The sequence below is a fragment of the Zophobas morio genome, unplaced genomic scaffold, assembly GCF_036711695.1.
Source record: "Zophobas morio isolate AGI-343-1 ecotype UQ-CSIRO unplaced genomic scaffold, CSIRO_AGI_Zmor_V1 ptg000304l, whole genome shotgun sequence".
Taxonomy (NCBI): Eukaryota; Metazoa; Arthropoda; class Insecta; order Coleoptera; family Tenebrionidae; genus Zophobas; species Zophobas morio.
Genome location: NW_026972408.1, coordinates 54,086 through 80,236, shown reverse-complemented (window position 1 = coordinate 80,236; position 26,151 = coordinate 54,086). Strand labels below are relative to the sequence as shown.

Below are 26,151 nucleotides of genomic sequence, written 5' to 3'. Positions count from 1 at the left end.
GCATGGTGCAAGACACCTTCAGTTTTAATGCCATATCACCAAGTTATTAATACCGTATTCCGAAATATTTAATGCAAGTAGTAGCCTTTGACGTTAAAAATATCAAAAACTGTTTTATTAATATTACATCACACATAGTGGCAATGGTTTTACAATTACACTAATTATGACAGTCGGTTAATAAAGTTGCATAGTTAAAATAAAAACAAACAAGTTACCACCAGGCTAATAGTTGATTATTAGTCAATATAAGGCTCAATATTTTAGCATTTATATTAGATTATCCAAGGCATCGCTCTCCTTAACCTTTCTATAACGAAGGGTTAATGGCTTATGAGCTTATAAAATTGGCATAATGATTAATTATATTTTATAGTTTTCGTTTATACTTCTACTTAGCGATAATTTTTTTAATGTAGCATAGTAGTTAAGCTTAAAGTGGTCATAGAAATCATTCATTGTTAATAAATATTATTAATTGTAGAGCAACGCTACCAAATATATTTCGTTTGTTGCACAGTAACTGCAAATTTGAAAGTTTTCTATTTATATATAGATGAACTTAACCCTCGAGGGCTATTTCTTTTATACTTAGGAAAGGGTCCGAGCACGACAATTTTCTTCTTTGCGTTTTGGCTGTGTGGGTGCCCCCTGGGAGTTTTTGAATTTATCAAATAAATAATTAGTGCTGAATCTTTAATAACTTTATATTATAATAACTTATAATCTATAATACACAATTTAATTTATTATATTACTTACTTTACAAATCTACCAGTTTTAGAGACCTAACACCGGCGAAATCAGCAGTTAAGAAAACTACTGCTCTTAAGTTTTTACTAAAGGCATCTATGTTGGGACTTGATTATTTGTTTCAATTTTTTTATAAGTATTTTTTCCAAGACCTTCTGCTTCAGGAGACCCTATTAACCATTTTTTAGCTTTCTTTTTATGTCGAAGGCTTTCAACTTCAGTTGTGAAGTAAGTTTGTAGTTCGTATTTTATTCTCTTTCAAATTTTATCAATTTCGTAAAAAAAAGGTACGTAGTAACTTGTAGGAATAACTACAAAAGTATTATGTGGGAGTGAGCTTTTAATATGCCTTTCTAAAATATCATACTGTTTCTTAGGAATTGAAACGACCTTTAAAGGGGTATTGGATAACTATTAACCTTTGAGTTGTACTATGACTAAACTAAATAAGCCGATAATAAAAAATACATTTATATTGTAAAAGGGGGTATTATTTTGAAGACTAAAAGCTCATATTTATTATATAATAACAAAATTATCGTCGTTTATTTAGTTGGACCGAAAAAATTGTATTTTTTGAAATTTTATTATGTACTTTTAAGGGATTCTTTTATTATTAGATTGGTATACTGTAATATATATTTTTTTTAGTTATTAAAATAGTCCGTATAAAAAATGTATATTTGAGATAAGAAGCACTTAAACGAAATATAGATGCTATCAAAAAGTTTATACATTTTTAGATTCTAGTATACGTAAAATCTGGTAGTGGGTAGACTACCAAAAACGAGTTTATCGTAAAAGTGTTAAATAAAAGGGCTTAATACTATAACTTTTTTGTGGGCAACTACCTATTAAGCATCCCTCATGCCACTATTTCTGCTGACTCTTTCCGAAAAGAATTTTTTTTAAGATGGAATTTAAAACCAATTTTTAACTATTAAGAGTTGCTAGTATAAAAATTATTAAAAAGATTGCTGAATATTTGTTATGGGTTAAACAATTTTTTTTATGACATTAACGGGTTATACAAGCTGAGGTGTAATATAATTCCACGAAACATATTAGATAACTAATTCTTTATTAACACAGCTACCACAGCTACTAACGCACTAGAGGAAGCACTACCTAGCAACTCTATTACGAGCTTAACCCCGCTAATTCAATCCTCGTTAAGGACGCTATGATAATGGAAGGGTAGAAACTTGTATTAAATAGTTTTGTAAAAATGTTCTTTCGATATTCTAGATTGATTGAGAAGAAAAAAAATGACATCTGCGAGAGAGAAAATAAAATTAACCTGTAATATTATTTGGATAAATACAAACAAACATTGGCACAGATATCTGGCGCTCGGCAGCATCTATGAGCTCTTGGGCTAAAGCGAAAATACAAAAAAATATTTAAATATGTCATGTGGACCATGTCTAATGTTAGATCTCCCACCACGCCATTTATTTAGAAATCGAGGCCTAACATAGTTTAATAGTGGTATCAAAATACACGTAGTTGGTTGTGGCGATAGGAAATTACTTGTAGAGGAGTGACATTTTGCTTAATGTCGTTAAGACATGATGTAACGCTTTAAAATTTTTTTTTTTTGCATTAGGTGGGTCCACAGTACGCTATTTACAGTAGCAATACTATATCTAAAAGGACAATTGCACTTGCTTCAGTATAATACCTTGTTATTAATGTTTCTTCCATCTCTTAAGTTTTTCATTATTAAAAAGCGGTTCACTCTTGTCTTTTAATAATAGCCTTTATATCTATATTTTTTAGAACTTCCTCTTGGGCGGCTAGCTGTATTTGTGGTACTGCGCAGTCAAGTTAAAAAATTAGTGCTGGTCAAACAAAACATGCCACAAATTAGAGCCTGTTAAATTGTGATTTACCGCCTTCTCATAAATATTAGTAAGATGTATAATTTAATAAATTTTAAGCATATTAGATACTCATGCTAGGCAAATAATTTAAAAAAATATTATATTTAACTTAATTAAACTCTGGACGTTTAGTAGATGATGATATTAGTATTAAAGTAGAGGGTTGCACTCGCCTTTAAAGAATTGAAGGTAATTCATATAATAAGTCTATAAAAAGAGGCGCAATAAGCAAGGGGGCACTGTTAATAGCATTAGCTATTAATGTCTAACTTCAAAATAATCCGTCATAATTGTGAGGATGGATCACCGAAACTAACTATACGGGCACTGGTCAGGGACTTAATAACTTACTTATTGATTTATTTGTAGTTTAGTGTCTAGTCATAAAATTTTTAGTTAGATAAGGTACATACCTTGTCTTTAACTTCCTTACGATAGGGTTAAATGTTGTTAAACCCAAATGTCACTCCAAACCTATACATTTAACAGGCGGAGCCCTCAACTTAGTTCCTTTTTTTTTAATGGGCAAAACATAACTGTGACGTTAAACTTTTAAATTTCAAAATTACATTATTTGCATGTAAGCGGGTTTAATAACGTTTCAAGTTACGAATTAATTTAAGCCTCCTGCGTTTAGTAATTAATAACCCACTCAATTTTATAAAAACCCACTCTGAGAATCGGTGTGTATTAGTACTGAATCCCAGTGTTTTTAAACCTACTGGCTTTATTCAAATTTTTTATTGAGTAATAAAACTATGTTAATTAATTAGTCTGGCAAACAGCCGTTAAAACAAGTTTAATTTCTTACACTAACAATGACATATAAAGCAGAGGTAGAGTGTATATAAAGACTATTGCAAACAAACTTTAAACCTTCGCTGTTAAAAAAATAATGCTAGCTTACATAATTCCTTGCTACAAATTCTTGGTGCACCTGTTATAAGTACACTAAGCTTCTACTTCTCCGTTAACGAAAGGGGGGCCTATGAAGCAAAGTTTTTAATTTATTTGAAGATACTATAAAGTTGCTATGTAGTACAACCCCCCAAAATGTTATTAATGCTGATTAATAATGGTAAATAAGATGTCTTTTTCAGTTAGCCTCGTTTAAAAAGTTAAAGCCCCTCGGCTTGAGGGCCAGGTCGGAACCTGTTCTGATGAAAAATAACGATTAATTTACCAGTGCGTATTGACTGTATCGTTATGTATGCATACGGGTATAAAAGAATTGTGCCACACCGTAAGCATTAAGGTTTGGTTCATCAAGGGTAGAAGGCTACCTTGATGACTTAGCCGGGGGCGTACTCTATAAATAAACGTGGCTTTCTTTATCGAGTTTTGCCTCTAAATCCCGACCATTTTTTCTTTGGGGGCCTTCTTATCTTCTTAAAGTTGTATGCGTGTATTAAAAACTGCTCTTTAACCTAAAAATCCACTAAACAATATCTAATTTTTTATATGTTTTTTTTTTTGGTCGCTGTTAAGTCGCCCCTTTAGTCCTGGTTCCTTAGTTTCTTACGTTTAAAGTATCATCCATTGTTCTTTATTTTTATATATACTATTATATGTCAGTTTTGTTGTAGGTCATAGTTTAGTCATGATTTTTCAATACCAAGATGGGCTAGATTCTTCACTTACAGAGGGTATATTGTAAATAATAATATTATTAAAAGTATTTAAACAACAATATGTAACATAGACCCGTCGGATCTTTCTCAATCTGCGCAAGTTTCTCAAACCCTTCCGCCTTTCATCTCTTTTACGTTAGACTTAAAACCTTCTGTACGGAAAACCTTGGGCTCTTTTGCTTTTACTATTGAAAGGCAAAACTTAAGTTGGGAAACTCTTTTATCGGAAATACAAACTATCGTTTCTTCTAAGAAACTTGATTTGGACGTTGAATTAAACAAGGACACCATTTCACGAATTCTGAAGTTTTTTTCTTCTTCTCGTTGTAACATTGCGGGGGCCACCCATTTAACCAAAGAAAATATGCTTCCTTTATTTGAAGTACTTATAAGTATTCCAAAACTGTTTTCAGAAAACTACTTAACTACTTAGTAAATCCATTTGTAATAAGTTACTTAGTTGTTACTTCTGTTATACTTTTAGGCAACTTATCGCAATTATGTGGCCTTCTTGAGAAAAGAAAACTCGCCAAACTCAACTTTTAAAATTCGCCTCTTACTTTTATTAAGCGAAATTAATAACAACTTTACCAGCACATTTTACCCCGATCACATGTTACTAACCCACAACGAAAGTTTTAAAAAGAAGCAAAGGAACAACGACTTTAAAAAATGTTAAGTTCTGTAATGTTTTCATATAAGTGAGCAAAAAAATACTTTTATTTTTTAATTATGATATTGTTCTTATTAAATAACTAACCACTCAGTTTTAATTTTAATAACATTTTATTTAGCTTTTATAAAACTATTCCATAAATCACATTTTAATTACATTCTTATTAAATATTTTGTTTGTATGACCTTTTCGTAAACTTAATTTTTTATTACAAATATATGTACTAATCTTTCTTTACTATTAAAATCGTTATTTCTATGAAATTTATGTTTTTAAATAGAATATTAACATTATGAATGTTTTCAAATGTTTTTTTTATAAATATTCAATCATTTTATAAATAGCTATCTTCCGGGTTTAACAAAAGTTAATAGTTTTTACTTTATAGAAAAAGTTTATTAGTCGTTATCAGTTTTCATGCATTATTTATTTTTTAAGGAAAACTTTATTTAATTAAAATTGTATTACTTTCTGTTTAATCACCATTTCTAAATTAAAAGTGAAAATTTTAATATTCTATTCATTTATCAATGAAATTACAACATTACGTTAATTATTATTCAACTTATAATCATTATATATATTACATTCATTTATTATTCAACTTATAATTATTCTTCATTTTCTATGACTTTAAAGATTTTTATCTTTTATTATGAGTTCATATATTTAAAAAAGTTTTTGTTCTTTGGTTATTTTAAATTATACCTTTAGTATTTATAATTAAAAGGATTACTATTTTACCCATTTTTGTTACATAAACTTGTATAATAAATCTCGACTTTAATATTTTAATATATAAGGGGTCTCGTCATTAGTTTATTAGTTTAAAAAGTGGTTTTTGATTCGCATATATATAATAGTTGTTAGGTTTGCAACTTATGAAGTTATTAGTTACTACAATTTTTTTTTAAAATAATTATTATATACGTTATATTTAAGTAAATTTTATATTATATAACTTATTTTTTTATGATTTTACCTTGCAGAAGGTTTACTTACATTATTAATAATTTTATAAAAAAATTATAAGATATATATGTTAAGAAGGTATATTTGTATTATAAAAGCTAATTAAAATATTAATAGCGAAAAGTAATATAATACTTTAAATATTAAAAAGTTATTGTACAATTATAAATTTGCACAAATTACTAATGTATAAGTAATTTTATAATATTTACAATTAATTACCTATTAAATAAAAATTAACTTGAAGTTGCTTCTAGCAAATGAACTACTATTGCCATTCGTCTTATAATTTTAAAACTTTCTCAATTTTTTGGCATCTTATAACTAGACCTTTAGCGCGCCAGAAACTTTCGTCCTTTTTTAGTCTAGCGTTCATGTTTTCAAAAATAAATAAAATATTGATTTTATTTACCTTGTGTTTTTATTTTAATTTTTCACCCTATAAGGATTTATTATTCGTACTATGTACACAGTTACATTACTTGAACTTAATACTTTAAATAGTAAATTTTAAGAAATAGTGATTTATGTTATATGTCAAGTTTAGTTGCTCTACCATTAATAACTTTTCTTTAAACCTTTGCAGCCATAAATATGAAATGGCCCCATTTTGACTCTCGAATGCAAAGCTCTCCTCAGGGTTCGAGCACCGGGGCGAGTCTGCCTAACTCAATCCGGTTTAATTGCATTATGGAAACCCAGTACGGCACGAAAAGACAGCAGTGCGCGCTGGAAGTCAGTATTCCGGATATCCTCGAGGCCTACAAAATTATAGAGCCTCATTTGTTGTACGCCTCCAACTTAAATAACAGTTCCACAAGTAGTCAAGTGTCTCAATCGGCCGACTTGAATATTGATCACAACCAATCCGATCTCTCCTCCCTGCAAATTCCCCGTCAAAACCACTAGCTATTTAAAAAATTGTAAAATTGTAATATATGAAATTTGGAAGTTCTTTTAAAAAATTTCAGTAATAACGTTTGTTATATTCTTTAAAGATTAATTAATATGAATAAAATTATTTCTACTTTTTTAAATGAGCTTTTGTTATTATAAGGTTTGCTTTATATGATAAAAGCTAAAATTTATTAGTTCTAATAGAGTAAATTTTAGTCTTAACTTATATATAAATCTTGTTAGAATCCTTATAACAATGAAGTAAGGAGTTTGCAGCCCTTAAACTAAAAGCTGAGCTCAGTCAAAATTAAATCCTGGATATCTGTTACCTATTATCTGTTTACCCAATTTTTTGTACTCTTTAAATTTTTAAAAGAAACTTCCTGCATGTATAGTATTTTCCTTTAAAAAAATTAAGGTTAGCAAAACAAGGTCGATTCAATTTTTTTTGTTAAAAGCGAATATCTCAGAACTATTAGAGTTTTAAATCTACAGCTGGTGAGGTTAAGTGGGACTGGCGAACGGACTTCTTCGTTTTCCCCAACTTCCTTTCTAGTCTGACGCTGATGGTGTGCGCGTAATATTTGACTACAGAAAGTATTAACAGCTTCTTATCGTTTGTGCAAATTTATAGTATGAAGAGATCTCCTCTTTACATAACTTTTTAGAAACCTAAGCTTTGGTCTTTAAATTTAACAGAAGAGATAATAATTAAATACGGGGTTAGCTCAAATATAGTTCCCTTTAATATAGTGCAAAATGGTATAAAAAATAGAGCTTACCGAGTTATGTTGTCAGTAATAATAAAATGGCATAAAGTCATAAATACACTTTAAAAAGAATACTAACGGTTGAAAGACTTTTAACAAAAGGTGACCACCGAACGTAAAGAGTACAAATAGTAAGGAAGTATAGGTAATACAACAATTAATGGAGAAGTCTCTGTTTTAAGTATATTAATTAACTTTTTATTCCACCAACTGCTCCTTACACTTTTTTTTATTAGTAAGTAACCTATAAATATTAATGACTTTAACTAATAAATAGTTACACTTCAGAGACTTATTTCCATTATTAAATATAGTTTAGTTTATATATATATTAACCTTTACTAATTTTCAAAATGCAGGAAAATCACAAGTATCGCCAAGTTATTTTATTTTTAATGCGGTAGCTAAAATCTTGTGATTGTACTACATTTTATATGGAAGCGCTATATATTTAGTGTACTACTAAAAAATATTCGTGAATTTTTTAATGTAAGACAAGTTTAGATAAAAATCAACTACTTCCATATTACCAGATTTTTTAAATTAATTAATTTGGCTACTTCGAACATTAAAAAGTTTAAATGTTATTTCGTGCGGTTTATTATTTTAATTTTTAGGAACAGTGAAGGATTTTAATACTGCTACCTTCCTTTTTAGTAGCAATTTCAAGTTGACTCAAAAATCTTCAAGCAATTCGAATAAAACTTTTAATATTATAACCGAAATATAAATTACCCCTCAAGATCTATGGGATTGCTAATTTCACTTAAAAGTGATACGTAAGCCATAAATGGCAATTTTTTGATTGTTCTTCATTATATATTGATTTTTAGTATTAGAGTTTTATAGATTACCTTTTTTTATATATATTGCTCTCCCCGAGAGCTATTTTTAGCGATAATAAGCTGGCGTAGTTATGCAACACAATTGTTCATGAAGTAGCGTATATGAGGACTTACCTGGCACTTAACTCTCGACAAAGCGAACTGATTTTTCGCAAATGATCGCTATTTGCTACTCTCTTCTCTTTCAGTTGAGAGTTATTTTGAAATTTTTCGTTTAATTCGTCCAGTGGAAGTAATAAAGGAGGCTCTAAAAGTAACAAAAAGAATTTTGTTTAACGATTGGATTAGAAGTTTTGTCGCGAGGTCGACTTCTAATGTACAGTTTTTTATAGGCTAATTAGTCTCTGAACATGCTAAAGTGTTGCAATTGGCAATAATTTTAAGTGTACATATATATATTTATATATATACACGCCTTTATGAGGGCTAGTGATCAAATTAACTCGAATTAATTCCAAGATGCATGAATACAGGATCGCGTATATGGCAGACTCACTCGGTAAGCCCACCTTAAAAACAGTAATATTTTACATATTCTTATTACGTATAACAAAATTTCAGGTTTAAAATAAATAACAAAAAAGTCAAAAGTATATTTTGAAATTCCATATACAACTATGTAAAAAGGTTTACCATAATAGAAAAATTTACAAAGTTAGTTAACAAACCATTGGCCAACAATTATAAATGAGGCCGTCACGTAAAAATGTACGATTATTTTTAATAAATTTTTTTCTTTGAAGCAATAATCACTGACTACGCCTACTCTAATACTTTATCTTAGTGTTAAATGGTTTATTAAAATTAAATATAACTTTTGTGTTAATATAATTTTTTACGATGGGGGTATTCGAAAAATTAAAAATGCACAGTGAGGGAAGAGTTAATTAGTTAACTTAAAATCTATACTGCGATAATTCAATGTTTGTTATAATCAGCGAAAGCTTATAGATGACTGTTGGCTCTACGTCTACTAAAGTCTTAGTGTCACGTCGAATATGTGCGTATTCATCTTGCTAACTTTCATAATCGTACTTAAAGTAGCAAAAAATTCCATTTCTATTTTTTTCTTGTGGTTACAAGTGTTAATATTGACTTTTATAACTTATTATAGTTGCATAAAGTTTGAGTTTAAGCTCTCATTACACCAAAAGTTTTACTTTAATTAAATATAAAGTATTCTATAAAAAAAACTAACATAAAATTTAACATCGGCACGATCAATAAATGCGCAATCTATTGATATTAACATATTTGAAGTAGTTAGTAACATTACGTTTGAGTAGTTTCGAAGTTGATCCTAAAATATAAAATAATACACAAATAATATAAGTTAACTTTAAATAATACTATTATTTATTTAGTTAAACTAAATTTTATATTTAAAGATCAACAATATTAATAGGAGTAATACAAACCTTTTATTTATTAATTTTAAGGTATAATACTCTATTAATTGCTGTATATACAATTTTTTATCCAAAAGAAAATTTTTATTATAAAACTTTTTAAAGTAAGTTTAAAAGAAACAGTATGTAGTAATGCAATCTGTTTAAATTATATAAGGGATGAAAACTTTGACTTTCTTGCGTCTATTTAACACTATAAACTCTTTTATTCAGGTTATAGTAATTTTGATAAGCATTCTTTAAAAAATTTAACTAAATATATTTTTCTGGTATTTGTAAAATATGTAGTTTCCTTTACTTAACTGGTGGCTTATAATTTAGTTCAAGAGTAAAGATTTATGGGATTTCCGTATGTTTGTGGGTCTCATAGCTTGATCAGTATTATCTTAATTAAAAATAGACTTAATTTCTATGACTTTAGCTCCCTCTTCTAAATTTTTACGCAGAAGCTTAATACCAGATTTCTTGTGAATCTTTACAGAAGTTTTGGATTTTAAATGTGAAAGTTTTAACTTTATTATGTTTAACTACTTTCATTAGTGTATAAAGAATTTTATAAATTTCTAATATATAGTAGTAGTAAATTAGATTCTTTTAATCCATATTCTTAACTTCATTCTTTTAATATAATTTTTTCATATTTAATAAAAAAAGAAAAAAGGAAAAAAAAAGAACAATTTGAGTAAGAATCGTATTGACGACTCGCATAACGTCGCTCGGTTCATTTTCAGTAAGTTTTTTTCGGGAAGTTACAAGAGTTTCTATCTCATCAATAAGTACAAACACCTTTTATTATTATTTATATAATTATTATCATTATCAAGTATAATTATTATACGAAAGTTCGTTCGTCCGCGATCAAATCTTGAATCTAAAAAAAAAAATTATACATAATTAGTTGAGTTTTTAAAATTTTATATTACCTTTTCAAACATTCTGTTAACTAACTTTCCACCTGCATTAGATTTACTATTAATACTTCCGAAGTATTGGATTTAAATATAATAATATTTTTTACAGAAAATATAAAGTAATCAAGAACAGAAAAATCAGTTACTTTCGGAAAAGTACTTCGACATGAGGCTTTCGCTGTGAAGCTCGATAAGTTGGCACTGTACATTATCTTTACTGCGGATCGCCATTTTTTGAGATAACGCCTTTTAAGCATAAATAATAGTGAATATTCCAGCCCGCCTGTATAGAAGACACGTGGCAGATTGGCTTTTTTTAATTTTTATGTATAAAATTTTGAAGTTCATAAACTATAACTAATACAATATGCAATAAAGTTATCAACTATTTTTAGTATATTTAATAATACATATTCAATAAAAATATTAATAAATATTGTCTATTAACTGTAACTAATATAATTTGCAACAATCTTTTATTTCATTATATTTAATAGTTAAAATACAATATAAATATTAAAAATATTCACACGCATTATAATTAATTTTATGTCTATGATTAATATTTTTTCCTTTTACTAAAAAATTTAAATAAATAGTTTATTTATATTTTATAATATCAGCGTCTTTTAATTTTTATCGAGAATATTATAACTTTTTATTAGAAAATTATACAATTTTTATATTAAGAATAATAAATAGTACATGAGTTGAAAAGAGGTATTAAACTTTAAAAAAAACTTTTTTTGGTTAACATATAGTATAAGTAAAAACCTTGCAGAGAGTAGTTTTCCCTGTACCTAACACATATACAGTTGTGGCAAAGGATTAATATATATCAACGCCACAAAATGGTAAAAAAAAGTTTTAATAAATTAATAGAAAAGAAAAAATTATTATTTATATAGAATAACAAAGGACTGTAAAAGTCAATATAATTCAGTAAATAAAGATAATTAGGTAGCAGGTGTTTAAATGGTTGCATATAAACGGCCAAAAAACACATTGCTGCATTTTATTGGCTCTTCCTGTGTATGTACTTTAAATAAAAAAAGGTTCTCTGGATTGAAATAGGTAATTTAGAATTAATTATAAATGTTTTCTGTAAAGGGAGTTACTGGCTCGAACCAACATTTGAGAGAAGAGAGTAATAACTTTAGATCTTTTTTTTAATTAAAACATAATGAAATTAAAAAATTTTTTAAAATATTGCAAAAAAAGTCTGTTATCGTTTAAACGCAACATAAAACTTTCAAAACAAAATTAAATTTTTAATGTGAAGACAGCGGAAAAACATAACAATAAACTTTTACTTAATTATCTACTTTCTATAAAATAAAAAATCACTCAAACAAAAAGAAATATTTGAAATAATAATAAAGTAAAGGTGCTGACCAGGAGGCCCGTACAAAAACACCAGCCGGTTGTACGACATGACATTCTCGTTAATTCCAATATTTGAAAATAATGATAAAGTCAGTGCATAACTAAGTAACTGATCTTTTAAGGTCGATTCGTAAATCAGTGATTCCCTAGTTAAAATTTTTATGATATAAAATTTTTAATTATACAAATGGTAGATGATGCTCATGTTAGAGGCTTCTGTAATGTATAAGGGCTTGAATAGGCAGGAGAATTTTTTTATAAGAAAAAAGTACCAACTATTAGATTTAAGTGAATATTGAATTAAAAATTATATAATGCAACGTTACAGGCCGTGGAAGTGAGTGGAAGGAAGCATCCACTGCCTCGCGCAGACAACCTCGTTGTTGTCGCCTTGTTCATCACTTACGTAGTCTTCCAGCTAAAATATAATATTAATGTTAATTAAAAAACCACTTCTATTTTTCTTAAGTGAACGTTAATAATTAAATTTTAACATACTTTAATTTACCTGAAAAACTAAAGGTAATAAAGTTACGGGGTGCCCGGCAATAACGGCCTTTTTAATAAATTCATTCTCGCTTCCGTTTCTACTTTCCAAGTTAATGCTACAGATTTGATTCTTTCCCAATATTTTTAGGTGACATAAGCAAGATAAGGTAAGCAAATATGGAAGAGGATACTAAATTATTACAGAAAAACTTAGAATATTTCTAAAAATGCTTCCACTATGATAACCAAAATTAAACTTCCAAAAAGTTTTTATAGGAACTGCTGGGACTTCATCGTGGCATTGAAAATTTTTAAAAGCGTTTGTTAAAGTAGTGGCCCCTTCACCACTTTTCTTGTCTTTAAAGTTATTAGAAGCGTTGCTCGATTCTATTAACTTGGCTAACGCCTTGCAAACGATGCTTCCAAACTTTTCATTATCTAGAGCTTTTTTCTCTTCTGCAGTCGCTACGCGATTTATTTCCACGCTGAGCTGGTACGTTTTATTGAAGGAGGAGTGGCAACTGCTGACTTCACTTTTTGCTGATTCATAATCGACCTCGAGACATTTAAAAAAGGTCATTTCTTTATAGAAGTAGCTTTCTCATAACATTGGCCTTCTGTGAGTGAAAGAAATTATATGAACACGAAAGCAGTCTCTTTCACAAAAGAAAAGGCTGCAATTTTTTTTAAGATAGTTGGGGTACATAATTTCCGCCTTATTCTTAAAAAGAAAACACCGTAACTAAAATACTACTAACTTGCGAGAAAAAATTTTCATGTCGTTGTGCTACTTAAATTTTTAAAAAAGTTTGGCAATTTTATCGTGAAGAGAATTTTAGAGAAAAGATAAAAATTTAAAAGTTAGGGTTTATTAAAAAACTCTTTAACTATATTTAAAGCCGGATGATATAATTCCTAACTAAAATAAAAGTTAAAATTATATGATTTTTGACTAATTGCATCAAGAAAACAATTCATTTCCTCCCTGGTCCATGGTAGTTAAACAGCCCAAAAATACATACTTCGAATAGTATGGGAGTAGATTCTTTAACATAGTGTGTCGCTATTTACTTCAAGCCTAAATGTTTGTGTATGGGCCTTTTTTAAATGCTATCCAAATTTCTTGCGCACCATAAAAGGGTATCATGTTCTAAGTTTAATGTTCACGATTATCTTAACTTTAGGAAAAAACGCAGGTAGAGAATGCGCAAGTATACGCCTAAGTCAGTCTCTATTTTTTTTTAATGGAACTTCTAAAACATGTACATTAGAGGTTTAGGTCGAGGCGCTGGGCCGTATCGCCTCGAGTTCAATTACCATATCAACTTTATACAATAACGGGCATTATTCTTTATATCCAAATTTTATGAAATTTAATGTTCAGCTTTATCCGGCGCTAAGGTGAGTCATTTCACATCAATTTTTTAAACTCTGTTATAGGGAGTCTCGCATATAATAAGTAAGTTTACTTTTTTTAATATTTAAATATATAACATATACTTTTTATTCGATGTATTCTCAAGCTGTTGGTTTTTATTATTATTTTTTGACCCTCCCTATGAACTTAAAGACATGTATTAAAAACTTCTGTTTAAAAAGCGTAAAGAAGATAACGACCGATAGCACGAGTTGCTCCATGGTACGTAAGTGAGCCTTTGTCCTTTGTGGGTAGTTAATGTACAAATTATATTAAACAGAGTCGTTTGACAAAAGTGCAGATAACCTCATAGTAACTCTTTTGTAAATAAGGAATGATTAGAATATTTCATATAATAAACCTAAAATTCTTCAAAGAATTTGATCATTAACATGCATTTTATAATTACAAAGTTAATCCTATCAATTGTAAGCTAAATTTGGACTTACAGAGTTTTTTACACAACTTATTTTGATTGTAATTATAAATAAAAAATTAGGTTTGGTCGCAAAAGAACCAGGAAGGCTTGCTTGGAAAATTTCTCAACCGCTTCTCAATTCTTCTTCAGGAGAGCATTCGTATTTAATGAAACACAGATTAGATAGTATGAGGTTAGTTAATAGGCAGTCCGTAGAATGTGCATGAAAGCGCAAAAAAAAATTTAAGAAAAAAATCGCACATGGGACGAAAAGCACTTCTTCTCATTCTATGCAAGCCAAATCGCATGAAGCTTGGCTAGCGCTGCGGAGGATAACGAAGCGAAAATATCCCGTATTGTAGCTCTCCCTTAAAAAAAGTTATTGTGGAAAACGATAAATCTCGATGTACTTAAATATGCTGTCCGGTCATTAAGGAGCCGAGAAAATGGCGCTCGGGGTCGGTTCTCCCACCAGTGATATTTTTTAGCGATTTACTGTGCTCTAGGCTTGTTATTTCTCCACTGTTTCTCGGTCCTTAAAAACAGTAATTGTTCTCCTTAAAGGAGAGTCCATTGGTGAGCGAACTTAGGAAGTTGCTTAAGTGAAAATTTACCTTCTAAACTTTTTTTTCCTCCTAGTTTATTTCGTCTTTTTAATTAATAAAATTTTAATTTTTTATTTTTTTTACTTTTTTATTCTTACTTTGTTGTGTACATTAAACCTCTCTTTAAAAAAAATTTAAATGTGACGCATCTTGCTTAAAGACAGAACATTGCTAATCAGTTGGAAAACCTGGGGCAGTGCTTGGTTTCGCACAGCACGATGCGGCCGTCACGGCACGGTAGTTGGTTATGTCCTACACGGTAATCCCTAGCAGCACACATACTATAATTGAACGAGTTTAACTGTGGCTCATTAAGCCTTATTACTCAAAAAGTACTTCCCTTTTTGGTAATGCAGAGATTTCTTGAACTAAAAGTAACTTGCTAGATGTTGTGCTTAATAGTTATTCTTCTAAGTCAAAGTTGGCACAAAGGGTCGTCGAACAGAGAGACTTATGGCACACTCGTTATCAGCTGACGACTGTGGGAGATATTAAAATGCCTTAAAAACTACTAAATATGGAAAGGCGCTAAGTGTATAAAGAAACTTGGTTGTAGAAAAAAGAGAAATTTTATAAAAAATTGAGAACGTGCATTTTTGCGATCTTTGGTGGGCTATAGTGATACTAAAAAACGGTTAAAGACTAAGCAAAAAAGCTTGAGTTTGTGTATACATAAGGAATCAAGTCACTCCAACAAACATTTACTAGTATATATATAATCATTTGCTCTGTCATCATGGGGTAGTCTTGCTGGCAACGAATACTGCCAATTTTTTCCCCACTGATCAAAGAGAGACAACCTGCGAAAGTCTGCCCTAAAAAACCTTAGGTTCTATTCTTCTACCCCATGCCTTTTAAGCTTGTATACATTTTAAAAACGAAAAAAACAAAAAAAGAAAAAAACAAAGTACAGGAAAATAAAAGAACTTGTGGAACATTTAGGGTAAAAATAAAAAAAATGGTCCTTAAAATAATAAAGGCGGTTTAAGGGCATCGAAAAGGGAGCTAGAAAAAAAGTTGTTTTCATTAAAGCATGCTAAATTTTTAGATGATATTATGGATAGAAATAAATAATTATTTAAATAATAAACTGTTCTAGAATTCGCACTTGGCCGTCGACTTTGGTAAATTGGGGATAAAACAAAAATATTTTTAAATTTGTAGAAAACTAATTTTTTATAACATTGGAGAAAATTGTTTACACTATAAAGTTTTTATTTTTAAAGGTATGTTATAAAGTTTTTTAACTATAAACTTACAAAAAAGTGGTGGCGCTATTAATATAAAGGCGAACACTACTGTATTGCAATTTTTTTTAAAAATTGTTGGGCTTCCATACAAATTAAGATTAGTTGATGTTGGCTTCACTTTTTTACCGAGTATATGCGTATAAGTGTTGAAAGTAGTTAACTTTTAATACAAGTAGAAAATATAGTTTGGGTTTAAGTCAAATGCATAAAACTAAAAAGTATTTAATTGTTTAAAGTGGGTTTTGCAGTGATCAATTTTAAATAGCTTGTAAATGTTCTTCACTTAATACTGGCCCTACTAACAACTTATGTTGTTCAAAGACTTATTAAAGCTCGATACTACTGTTTATAAAAATTGAGGGCCTTTAAAATTACTAATACTTTCAATACTAATAAGATTTAAACTTATAAGTCATTGACAAATTGGTAGTTTAAGTTTATACTGTTGTATAACAGCTAAGTGGGTTTTTTTATAAACCCTACTAGTCTGACGTTTAACTTATGTTATTATTGGTATTATCGTTAAATACTATTAGATTTCCATTAAACTTCTACATTAACAGTTAAACTTTTTTCGGTGTAATGATTTTTTAGTAAGCATTTAGTTAATTTACAATAGAGAACCTAGAAGAGTATTCTGCATTCAACGGCCTTGGCTATTTGGTACAAAGATTGGAATCAAGGAAACGGTAATAGAGCCGTTAAATTCAGAATCATAATAAATGAGCTCAAACCTCATTTAAATTATTTTTTTTTTCAAATTAACTTTAATTATAATAGCTGCCAGTTCAGAAAAAAAGAAGTAATTCAAAAAATTTGAAGTGGCTCTTCACAATTTTCGGAGTTAAAGGTTTCTTAAATTCTCGCTAAAAGTCCTGTATAATAACAGAAGCTTTCCGTACTTATAAAATGTCTTCATAATCAGACGCTGAGCCACTTGTCATATTCCAAGGAGCAAGCAACCTATATCATTCTATTCATTTCCACCAACCAATTCATAGTCCTTATACAAACTCCCCCTCTCAGATTTATACCCAAAATTTTAACACGTCAACCAAGTTCGACTTGTGTAAAAATGAAAACTATCTTTCTTGGTACCAAAAAAAAGTTTTAGGTCTTAATTTCCTACTTGGAACTTCAACAAGTTTTAGCAATAAACATGATCAAGAATACGGATTTCACAATCACAGTAATGAAAAGTATTTTTTATGTGAAAATCACTCCCAATATGTATACAACTAGTAAAAAAATTACTTAATGTATTAAAACTTGGTAACATAGATAAATTCTAAAATAAAAGCTAGGCCTAATATATATTTTGTTAATAATAAAATTTCGAGTTTACAAGGTCAAAAAAATAGTTTACGTGCTAAACTAAACTTATTTTTAAAGGAAAAAAGCTCATGGTCAATTATTTTAAAATACAGCCCAGACGCATCTCTTTCGTGATTGGATTTGATTTGCTGTCGTTGAATACCTAAAACTCATATCAACTCGCTTGAAAAGAATTACAACATTTTCAAACGTTCATTTAAACAGAGAGAAATAATTCTTTTTTTACGAGAAAATATACGAAAGTAATAAATTAAGAAATTTTTTGCTTCTAATTTTATTATCTCGTAATATATTTAAGCTAGAAACATTTTTATAGTAAATGTAAAACAGTTATTTAATGTTCAACAGCCCTGTGAGTGTGCACTTAAGACGAAGAAATAAATATTTCTTGTGTTATATTGCTTATTTTTTTAAATATATAAATATAACTAAATTTAAGTAGAGCAGCAGCCTTTAGTATGAGAGTAATGACTACATTTGAGGTTTTAGCTTTGTATACATAAGCATTTTATGCTTACCGCGTGCCAGGATTGCGCAATGTAAGCCTCCAGTTCCATGGCAGAGTAACGAACCGTAGAAGGGCGCATAGTTATCGGTAGACAGGTTAAGTTGCGACCTAATAGCTGAAATAATTTAATTTGAAAAGGTAAGGGTCATCCTTTATCTCGTTAATATACATCATTTTTTATAATTGCTTCTCCTTGATGCTCCATTAAGTCAAACAAACTTTATATACTCGAGATCTCATACAAGTTAGTAAAGTACATTACTACAGTTAGTTAAAATGGTAGTAAATTTGAGTCATGTACAGTTGTATATTTCTCTTTTTTTATCTTCCAGCGCAAACTTTTATCTACTGCTACAGCATGCATTAAAATTTTTAGAGAACAATCAATTAGTAGGTCACTTCGTACACAAGGATAAAAAATTCTCCCGCACTCATATATTTGTTTTGGTAAAGTAATAGACCCTTCTTTTTTTCTTATATAAAATCTAACGCTACACTGGTTTGACCTCCAACTACTATGGAGATAAACTTTAACAAGGTTTAGAAATCAACTCCTTAAAAGCTACAAAAATTAAGTGAGAGCTAAAGTAAAAGTGAAAAGTAATTAGACAATATTAAAAAAAGAATAAAGAGATAAATGAGGTGAACTTGTAATTTTAAAAAGTACATAAACCCTTATTTAATTTTTCGATTACATTTTACCAACTCGAAAACACCACCTAATAAATACTTCTGTAAACTATGGTGTTGCGATCATATGCATTTATATTTAACCCAAACAAGATTTCTAGTTTTTTAAATACAAGTAAACTTAAATCTCTTTGATTAAATGATCTTAATAAATTATATGCAATTTTTTCTACTGTACTCTGTTATATACGACCAACACTACAGGGGAAGACCAGAGTAAAATTTGAAACGCAATATAATAAAAGCAAAACAGGCACAGACTTTAAACTTCAGCAGCTAATTATAAAAAAATTTGATCGTTCTTTATTATAAAAAAACTAAAATTAACCACAACGCAAATATATAATCATCGATAGGACTTCTGATAGCGAGCGCGAGCGCCCGGTCCACCGAATTTTTTAGGTTCGCAGCGGCGTGGATCAGCTACCAATAAAGATCGATCGTAATTTATAAGCATAGTCTTCATGGTATTCTTAATGCTTTCATCAACGTATTTCTGATGATAGGCTACAATGGCTTTCGATATGGCCTGACGTATAGCGTAAATTCTAGACACAGAACCGCCTCCACTCACGCGAATCCTCATATCAACAGAAGCAAACTTATCTTTACCTTTAAATAATAAAGGAAAAAAATTAAAAAACACAAACTATGGGGCACAATCTATAACCTAATAGAATAATAGGTTCTAAAACTTTAATTCGTAAAATTTCAGGTTCAAGGAGATCAATGGGGGTGCCGTTAACTTTCATTAAACCGCGACCCTTTTTGCAATAGGCTACGGCTGTTGCCGTTTTCTAAAAAAATATATAATTTTTACTACAGAAGTAAAAAAGTTAAATATTGAACAAAAAAAATAACCTAGATAGTACAAACTAAACTGTAACGGAAGTATAGAATAATAATAGACCTTGCGCCCAAAGCATTGTACTGAAGGTATAATGACCTTTTTTTTAGTTTCAGGCATACGAATAAATCTAAGTATGGAAAAAAACCTCAAAAAAATTCGTTTATATAAATTCTATATATATTAATATAAAACTACAGGCACTTAAAAAAGTCAGTTACCAGTATAATGACTAAAGCCAAATATGAGGTGCAAAGCAAGCCGAGATAAAAAAAAGGGTAGCTTAGCACTATTTTTATTCCTTAGAATCCCTTCCGTCCACGTGAATGCGAACGGCTGTTTCTATAAGCTGTCGATGGGTGGGAGGCCTTAACGTTTTTCGCTGTTAGCTCGTGCGATTTTATTTAAATAGCGTGGTAAACTTTAAATATAATAAGATTAATTAAATAGAACTACAAAGTGCGAAAAATCTCGAAGTATATAACATCATTTGTAAAAAATTTAATTACCTTCCCTTGTCTTTTTTTTACCTTAAAAAAATTAGATACAACTTGTGAAATGCGTGCAGACAACGTTCTAAGTTATTGTTTTAAATATAGTAAACTTCGGTATTAACTACAAGGAAAACTTTCCCTTAGTGTTACCTGAGGCATTACTTCAAGTTTGTATTAACCGTTGCACGCTTACATGTAGATTTTAATTTTACTAATTATACATACACAAAAATTGTATTATAATGTTTTCTTCGTTATTTTATCGGCATTACTTATCATCAAAGTAGGCTTTCTTTTTTTAATTATTCAGCTGCGTAGTATGTGTCGTAGTTATTTTTGTTAAGTTATCTTTGGCTTTTTAAGCCATTATTTGCGTACGTCTCCTTGAAGAAGAAGCCAAAATTTATATGCAGAGACCAGCTTCTAATAACTTTCTTTTATGCCCACTTTTTATTAATGTAGTGTCTTAAAGCATCATCTTTCTTTATAGAATTTTGAAGTTTTTTTTGTGGTATAATCTGGTAATAGTGAAAGTAACGCTTAATTAAGAAGTTAATGAAAACTTTTCTGTAACAGCTCTGTATATTAGCAATAAAGGTATTGTAATGTTGTCGTTATAATTTCGTTATACCTGACGTAAGGTACTCTTCCCTCTGGGATAATTAGTTGATTATTCTTCTCCTTTCCTTCAAAAAGAGAAATTTCTGCTCTGCCTCGGCAGACAAGTCGGGGGCATTCCTTTTTAAGTACCTGCATTTTTCGAGTTCCTGCGCCCCGGAAGCTCTGCCGAATTTTTTGATTAATTCAAACAAGTAGGAGCTCAAACGCAAACTCCGTACTTTGACGGAAATAATCTCCTAGCCTGGAAGGAAAAGTTAAGTTATTGACCGCTGTAAATGAACGCGATCGGGTTTAAAAAGGGATTGCGCCCCATACAGTGGACGTTGCAGTGCTTGCAAAGCAGTACGCACGTGCTGCCACCCTCCGTTCGCTCTCACTTTGTGCTCAGGCCATTAACCACCTACTCACCACCGATACCCCACGTAAAGCATGGGGGTCGCCTTTTTAACGGTGTGAGAAAAGGTTGACCCATAGTCTGTTCTACAACAAGCATAAACTGTACCATTTAAGCCTCTCAGAATACGCAAAGAGAGAAGGCCATTGGGGACTTTCTCTGTTACAAGGGCATTTGGGTTTGCTTTCTGAATGGTCTACTCGACGAATACTCCGACGTCACTAGCATCATTAGTTCCCAACATGAGCAGGGCACTCTCACGGGGGTTGACAATGTGAATATTGTGCTTGCCGCTGGGTGGGACGTGAGAGGATAGGGGGGGATGAGAAGTGGAGGGACTTATGTCATGTGCCGGGTCTATAACAAGTTTCTCGCTGTGTTCTTGTCCGAAGTTCTTGAAATGAGACAAAACGCCCAAGCAGACTGCCTACTTTGCGATTCTTGCCGGTGATACCAAGCGTTACTGACCTGCCCCCAATATAATAAGATCTTGCATAGCACCCTTCTTGGTCTTGCATTGTCTAAAATTGGCCTATGTAGAGGTTTAGTTGAAAGGCAATGACTATTATTGACAATGGCGCATGCGTCAATATACCCAATGACCATGCACCCTTCTAAACTCTACTTAACGAAAATAGATTATGAATACCAAAGGACTTTATACATGCAACTTGTATAGGAGCAGTTACAATTTAAAGTCTGGAACTGAAAGCCTGTTGCTGCAGGGTGATTAAGTTATACATACCCCCCGTTGATAAACTTGACAGCAGTGTACGAGTCTGTTCTTTTACAAGAGAAGTTACTTGGCCCCTGCTGAGACAGAAGAGTGACGTTTTAAAGCATACTTGATCACTCGACGGTGTAAGACGTCCCATTTGAAGGGATAAGGTGGCTCCATATTCTAGTAAAGCTGAGGAATATTTTTATCCCAAGGACTCGTAGATGGATATACTTTAAGAGGACTCAATGTTACTTATAATTTACCCCATACCCCTCAACGCAATGAAAAATGCTAAAAGGAGCAATCAGACAGCATTTAAACACGGTGAGAGTTTTGCTATATGATTCTGGGTTACCCCAGAGTACCTGTAGGGAGGAGCTCTCTTATACAGCGCGCAAAAATTTAAAATTGTCTAAGTACCAGCCGTAACGTCCTCTCTACTGCTTATCAATTAATACCTACATGTAAACCGGACAGGAAGAGTTTTCAACTTATAACGAGAGCTTATACTCTGAAGTATACCCCGCGAGGAAAACTGAAGGATTGAAGAAGTAAAAGACACTTCGTAGAAGAACACTTAAAAAAACCCATTTTATAGATATGCACCTGACTTTGAGCCATCCACTTCTTATGCTCTCTCTTCTCTTGCGTACCCTCTCCCCAGCGGCAAGCACAGTATTCATCTTGTCAACCTGGTCAGTCATTTTAAATTTCTTATCAAGGATAGCCGTAACAACACCCTGGAAAGGAAGCTTAGGTTGGAGATATATGATACCAATGACGTTGAAGTAATCGTCGGATAGACCGCTTAAAAAAGCAACCAACATGTCCTCCTCACTGAAATATAGTCCGCGTGGAAAGCTTGGAGATCTGAGCCTTAAAGAATTTTTTCATTGGTCTGGAGCCGAAGAGCTACTCCTTTAAAACTGAAACCTGAAGTTTTTAAAATACTAAGCGGTAGGAAAGTAACCTTTAATGAATTGCTTATACGACAAATAAACCGAATTCATCTGCAAACCCGTATACTACACCTACTAGCTCAGTAAAATTAACACAGCAGGCGTCCTACGTTTGTGACATCTATAGGAATCGGATACAGTACGAAAACTTAGCGCTGAGAATGTACCTAATGATGAACCGACGCCCTCCCCCCGGCAAACCCTGGATAAGCCCCTACTACGGCCAATACCCACCCCGAAACAGATGGAAATGCACCCATTGCTACTGCTATCACCTAAGACCCTCGACGACACACTATACCTTCTGAAAGCTCATCTTTAAGTGTAGCTGAAGGTTTAAAACGCAGAAGTTAACGAATTGCCTCGCATCGAGCAATGGACACGAGAGTCTAGAAAATAAACCAGGCTTGGATATACAATCCAGTGTGCCTCTAATTCTGCGCTCTTATCCTATGCGCTTACTACGCATTCCAAAGAGGCACTGGAATGGTTAAAGTCCCGTCAGCATGAACTTAACCATATTAAAACCGGACATGGATACTTGCCACCAGCTGCACGTTATAAGATTAGCTATTAGTGGGCCCTCGTAGTGAAAGATAATGTTGATGGCACAATTGATCTATACAAGAGCCTCATTTGTGCTAAAGATTACAAGCCGGTATACGGAGTCGGCTACCTAGATACTTTTAGCGCAGTAGCCGATAATAACTCAGCGATGCCAAAAATGGAAGAGTTTTAATTTGATATTGATTGCGCTTTTATTATACCACCGCTAACGGAAGAATCTACAAGAAAGTGCCTAGTGGTATTAAACTGCCAAAAGGGTATAACTGTGTGTGTCTCTTAATGCCTGGACTGAAACATCCTAGAATGAGGTGGAATGCGACTATACATCACCTCCTTAACTACGGCTCCCTCCAGTGTAATAGCGTCCCTTGCGCGTACCACCTCTAGAAAAAGGACTATTTCACGCTACTCCTCTTATACGTAGTAATTTCCTAGTCGCATCCCCGAGAAAAGAATATCAAAGAACTAGGAAAGACAACTTAAATGCTTAAATGAATGTCACCAGAATGACTTTGGTACGATATTTTGACCGAGTTTAGGCTCGAGATAATAGTATCAGTTACTATAGAATGTAGCGAAGTATAGAGTATAGGCACTGTATCAAGAGAATGCTAGTAGCTGGTATATAGATTAGAATGCCCTCGGCGAGCCCGACTGAGGAATTTTTTTTTTCTGAACTAGGGTAAATATATACTGAAATATAGCCAGATTCAAGATGACTAATGTCAGTCGCTAATGCTGATACTGGCAAAGTGAAACCTTACAGAGAGTTGGTCGGTTTTAGGCCGGATATAGCTTTTGCTGTGAATAGAGCTGCCAGAAATTTTTTAAACCCTACTAAGGGTTACTGGAAAGCAGCCCAGCGTATCTTTAGATACTTGGTAAATACGAAACGCTACAGGTTCTACTACCCACGCAATGTGACATTCGCTTTGGAGGATTTTTGCGGTAGCGATTATGCCGGTCGTCTTAGAAATCGAAGTGCGACAGAATACATCTTTACGGCGAATAAAACTCCTGTTGTTGAAAAATACATATTTGAATAGACAACGGCCCTGTCGACCATGAAGCGGAGCTAATGGCAGTAGAGGACGCGACGAAGGAAGCTTATTGGTTACGCTACTTTAAAACTTGCATTGGTTTGAACCTAATATATATCGCAAATCAGAGCATCATGAATCGTTGAACAACATTGATATCAAACACCTTGTCAATCATGATGAGCTGAATAACAATAGTTTCTCCCTGAAATAGAATACTTTCGATAGCATTATGGCGGGTCTGCTTACCAAGTTTGCGCCTACTAGGAAACTAGAGGATATATATTCATACGTGCTTACAACACGCGACTTTGTAACGTGTCGTCGCACGCGTTCTATCCTGTGTGACATTTATTATAAATTCCCTGAAAGTAAAAGTATATCCTTCCCCTACGAGACAATAAACTGAGCACTCCTTTTTTTTTTTTTTACTCTGTCAGTTTCATAACGATTATAGTTATATGTTATCAAGAAAACTTTTTATCATTATGGTTCCTGTTAGAAGATTAATTTGATCGGCGACCTATTATTGAGATTTGCTTAATAATAGTTTTTCCACCGTATATATCAGTATTTGGTATTCCCTGTTTCATATCGCTCTGCAAATTGGGTAACGTATTTTCTCGCATTCTCTTGACATAGGCTACTCTGAAATAAGGGTTTAGTTTCGGTGTTATTCTGTATCTTTGTTGAAAACCTTTAGTATACTTTAATCTTAAATTTATTTTTTTTCGGTTCCCACTTCCTGTACCAACTTTTATGACTCTAAAGAACATTAATTATGTATACTTATTCTAGTAGATCCTTTTGTAGAGTCCAGTATTACTATTTATATGCCTCCCTTTCGTAAGAGCGTATACAAAAGTAATGATCTTATAACTACCTTACCCCATACCAGTTCCCAGCGCTATAATATGGTCTTGTATCACTTAACAAGTTTTTGTAAACAACTTTCAACCGTCACCCTTTGAGGTCTAGATCTACTCATCAGATTCTTAACTAGTAACCAGCCCGTATGTATGCAGCGTCCAGAAAGTTAACGGGATACCAATGCTACTCTCTTTTCCCGTATGAGAACTGCACGTTCAGTTAAACCCTTTCAATTATAATAGAATTACCTTTGGTTCCCACGCGATCTTACCACGTGTAATAGTCGGTTCCTCTGTATAATTGTTTGTTTTATTAATATATTTATAGCATTTTGTGGTGCTCACTCGGTCAACAAAATTTCTGTTAGTGCACGGATAACGGTCCTCCCATGGGCTCCTGCCAGCTCTCTATCAAGGCTTCATTGCATTGAAAATGAGGCTCTAGTTTGGATTTTGGTGCGTAAAGCATTATTACGCACAAAACTAGCTTGTTTTTTCTCGTATAAAACGATAATTGGCTTTTAAAAAAGTCATATAAATGAAAAAAGAGTTATATACTTATTAATATACAATACTAAATATAACTTCAAAATTCTTTTCAGTGGCCATGGAGACAACAAGAGTATTAAAATTGAGGGATACAGGCTCCCACATTTCTTTGTTATTGTAAAGACTCGCTACTTATATAATTGATTTCCTACCCCTTTAAGATGGCCATCCACTTTTTGGCCTGTTTTGAAACCAGCAGTTATAATGCACGCTGTGGCGTCTGAGAGTATAAATTAGTAAAT

General features: G+C 31.6%; 3 protein-coding genes and 2 long non-coding RNA genes across 7 annotated transcripts; 2 read left to right on the top strand and 3 right to left on the bottom strand.

Moving 5' to 3' along the window:
• The first annotated feature begins 901 nt into the window (after positions 1-901).
• Positions 902-2,076, top strand: LOC135119803 (uncharacterized). Its single transcript, XR_010278373.1, has 3 exons — positions 902-981; positions 1,846-1,950; positions 2,002-2,076. It is a non-coding gene; the product is annotated as an uncharacterized LOC135119803 (long non-coding RNA).
• A 1,963-nt stretch (positions 2,077-4,039) lies between these two features.
• On the top strand, positions 4,040-6,858 carry LOC135119795 (uncharacterized). Of its 2 annotated transcripts, none has more exons than XM_064044181.1 (5): positions 4,040-4,168; positions 4,226-4,285; positions 4,342-4,652; positions 4,755-4,944; positions 6,505-6,858. In XM_064044181.1, exons 2-5 carry the CDS (start codon positions 4,240-4,242, stop codon positions 6,825-6,827), a joined length of 870 nt encoding a protein of 289 aa, XP_063900251.1. In that variant the 5' UTR covers positions 4,040-4,168; positions 4,226-4,239; the 3' UTR covers positions 6,828-6,858. The 2 variants fall into 2 exon arrangements, with proteins under 2 accessions (XP_063900251.1, XP_063900252.1); XM_064044182.1 differs by having other exon boundaries at positions 4,215-4,285.
• A 1,323-nt stretch (positions 6,859-8,181) lies between these two features.
• On the bottom strand, positions 8,182-13,319 carry LOC135119785 (uncharacterized). Its single transcript, XM_064044175.1, has 14 exons — positions 12,828-13,319; positions 12,645-12,755; positions 12,463-12,554; positions 12,146-12,411; positions 11,525-11,550; positions 10,897-10,996; positions 10,763-10,794; positions 10,678-10,710; positions 10,515-10,625; positions 9,629-9,730; positions 8,844-8,939; positions 8,545-8,675; positions 8,321-8,395; positions 8,182-8,268 (listed from the first exon to the last, which is right to left on the bottom strand). Exons 4-14 carry the CDS (start codon positions 12,183-12,185, stop codon positions 8,199-8,201), a joined length of 816 nt encoding a protein of 271 aa, XP_063900245.1. The 5' UTR covers positions 12,186-12,411; positions 12,463-12,554; positions 12,645-12,755; positions 12,828-13,319; the 3' UTR covers positions 8,182-8,198.
• A 5,825-nt stretch (positions 13,320-19,144) lies between these two features.
• LOC135119775 (small ribosomal subunit protein uS9-like) lies at positions 19,145-20,133 on the bottom strand. Of its 2 annotated transcripts, none has more exons than XM_064044153.1 (4): positions 19,917-20,133; positions 19,759-19,843; positions 19,519-19,645; positions 19,145-19,460 (listed from the first exon to the last, which is right to left on the bottom strand). In XM_064044153.1, the coding sequence occupies exons 2-4, from the start codon at positions 19,813-19,815 to the stop codon at positions 19,195-19,197; spliced, it is 450 nt and encodes a 149-aa protein (XP_063900223.1). In that variant the 5' UTR covers positions 19,816-19,843; positions 19,917-20,133; the 3' UTR covers positions 19,145-19,194. The 2 variants fall into 2 exon arrangements, with proteins under 2 accessions (XP_063900223.1, XP_063900222.1); XM_064044152.1 differs by having other exon boundaries at positions 19,759-19,825.
• Positions 20,134-20,262: 129 nt separating this feature from the next.
• On the bottom strand, positions 20,263-20,901 carry LOC135119741 (uncharacterized). The gene is made up of 3 exons (XR_010278357.1): positions 20,821-20,901; positions 20,462-20,707; positions 20,263-20,400 (listed from the first exon to the last, which is right to left on the bottom strand). It is a non-coding gene; the product is annotated as an uncharacterized LOC135119741 (long non-coding RNA).
• Positions 20,902-26,151: the final 5,250 nt, after the last annotated feature.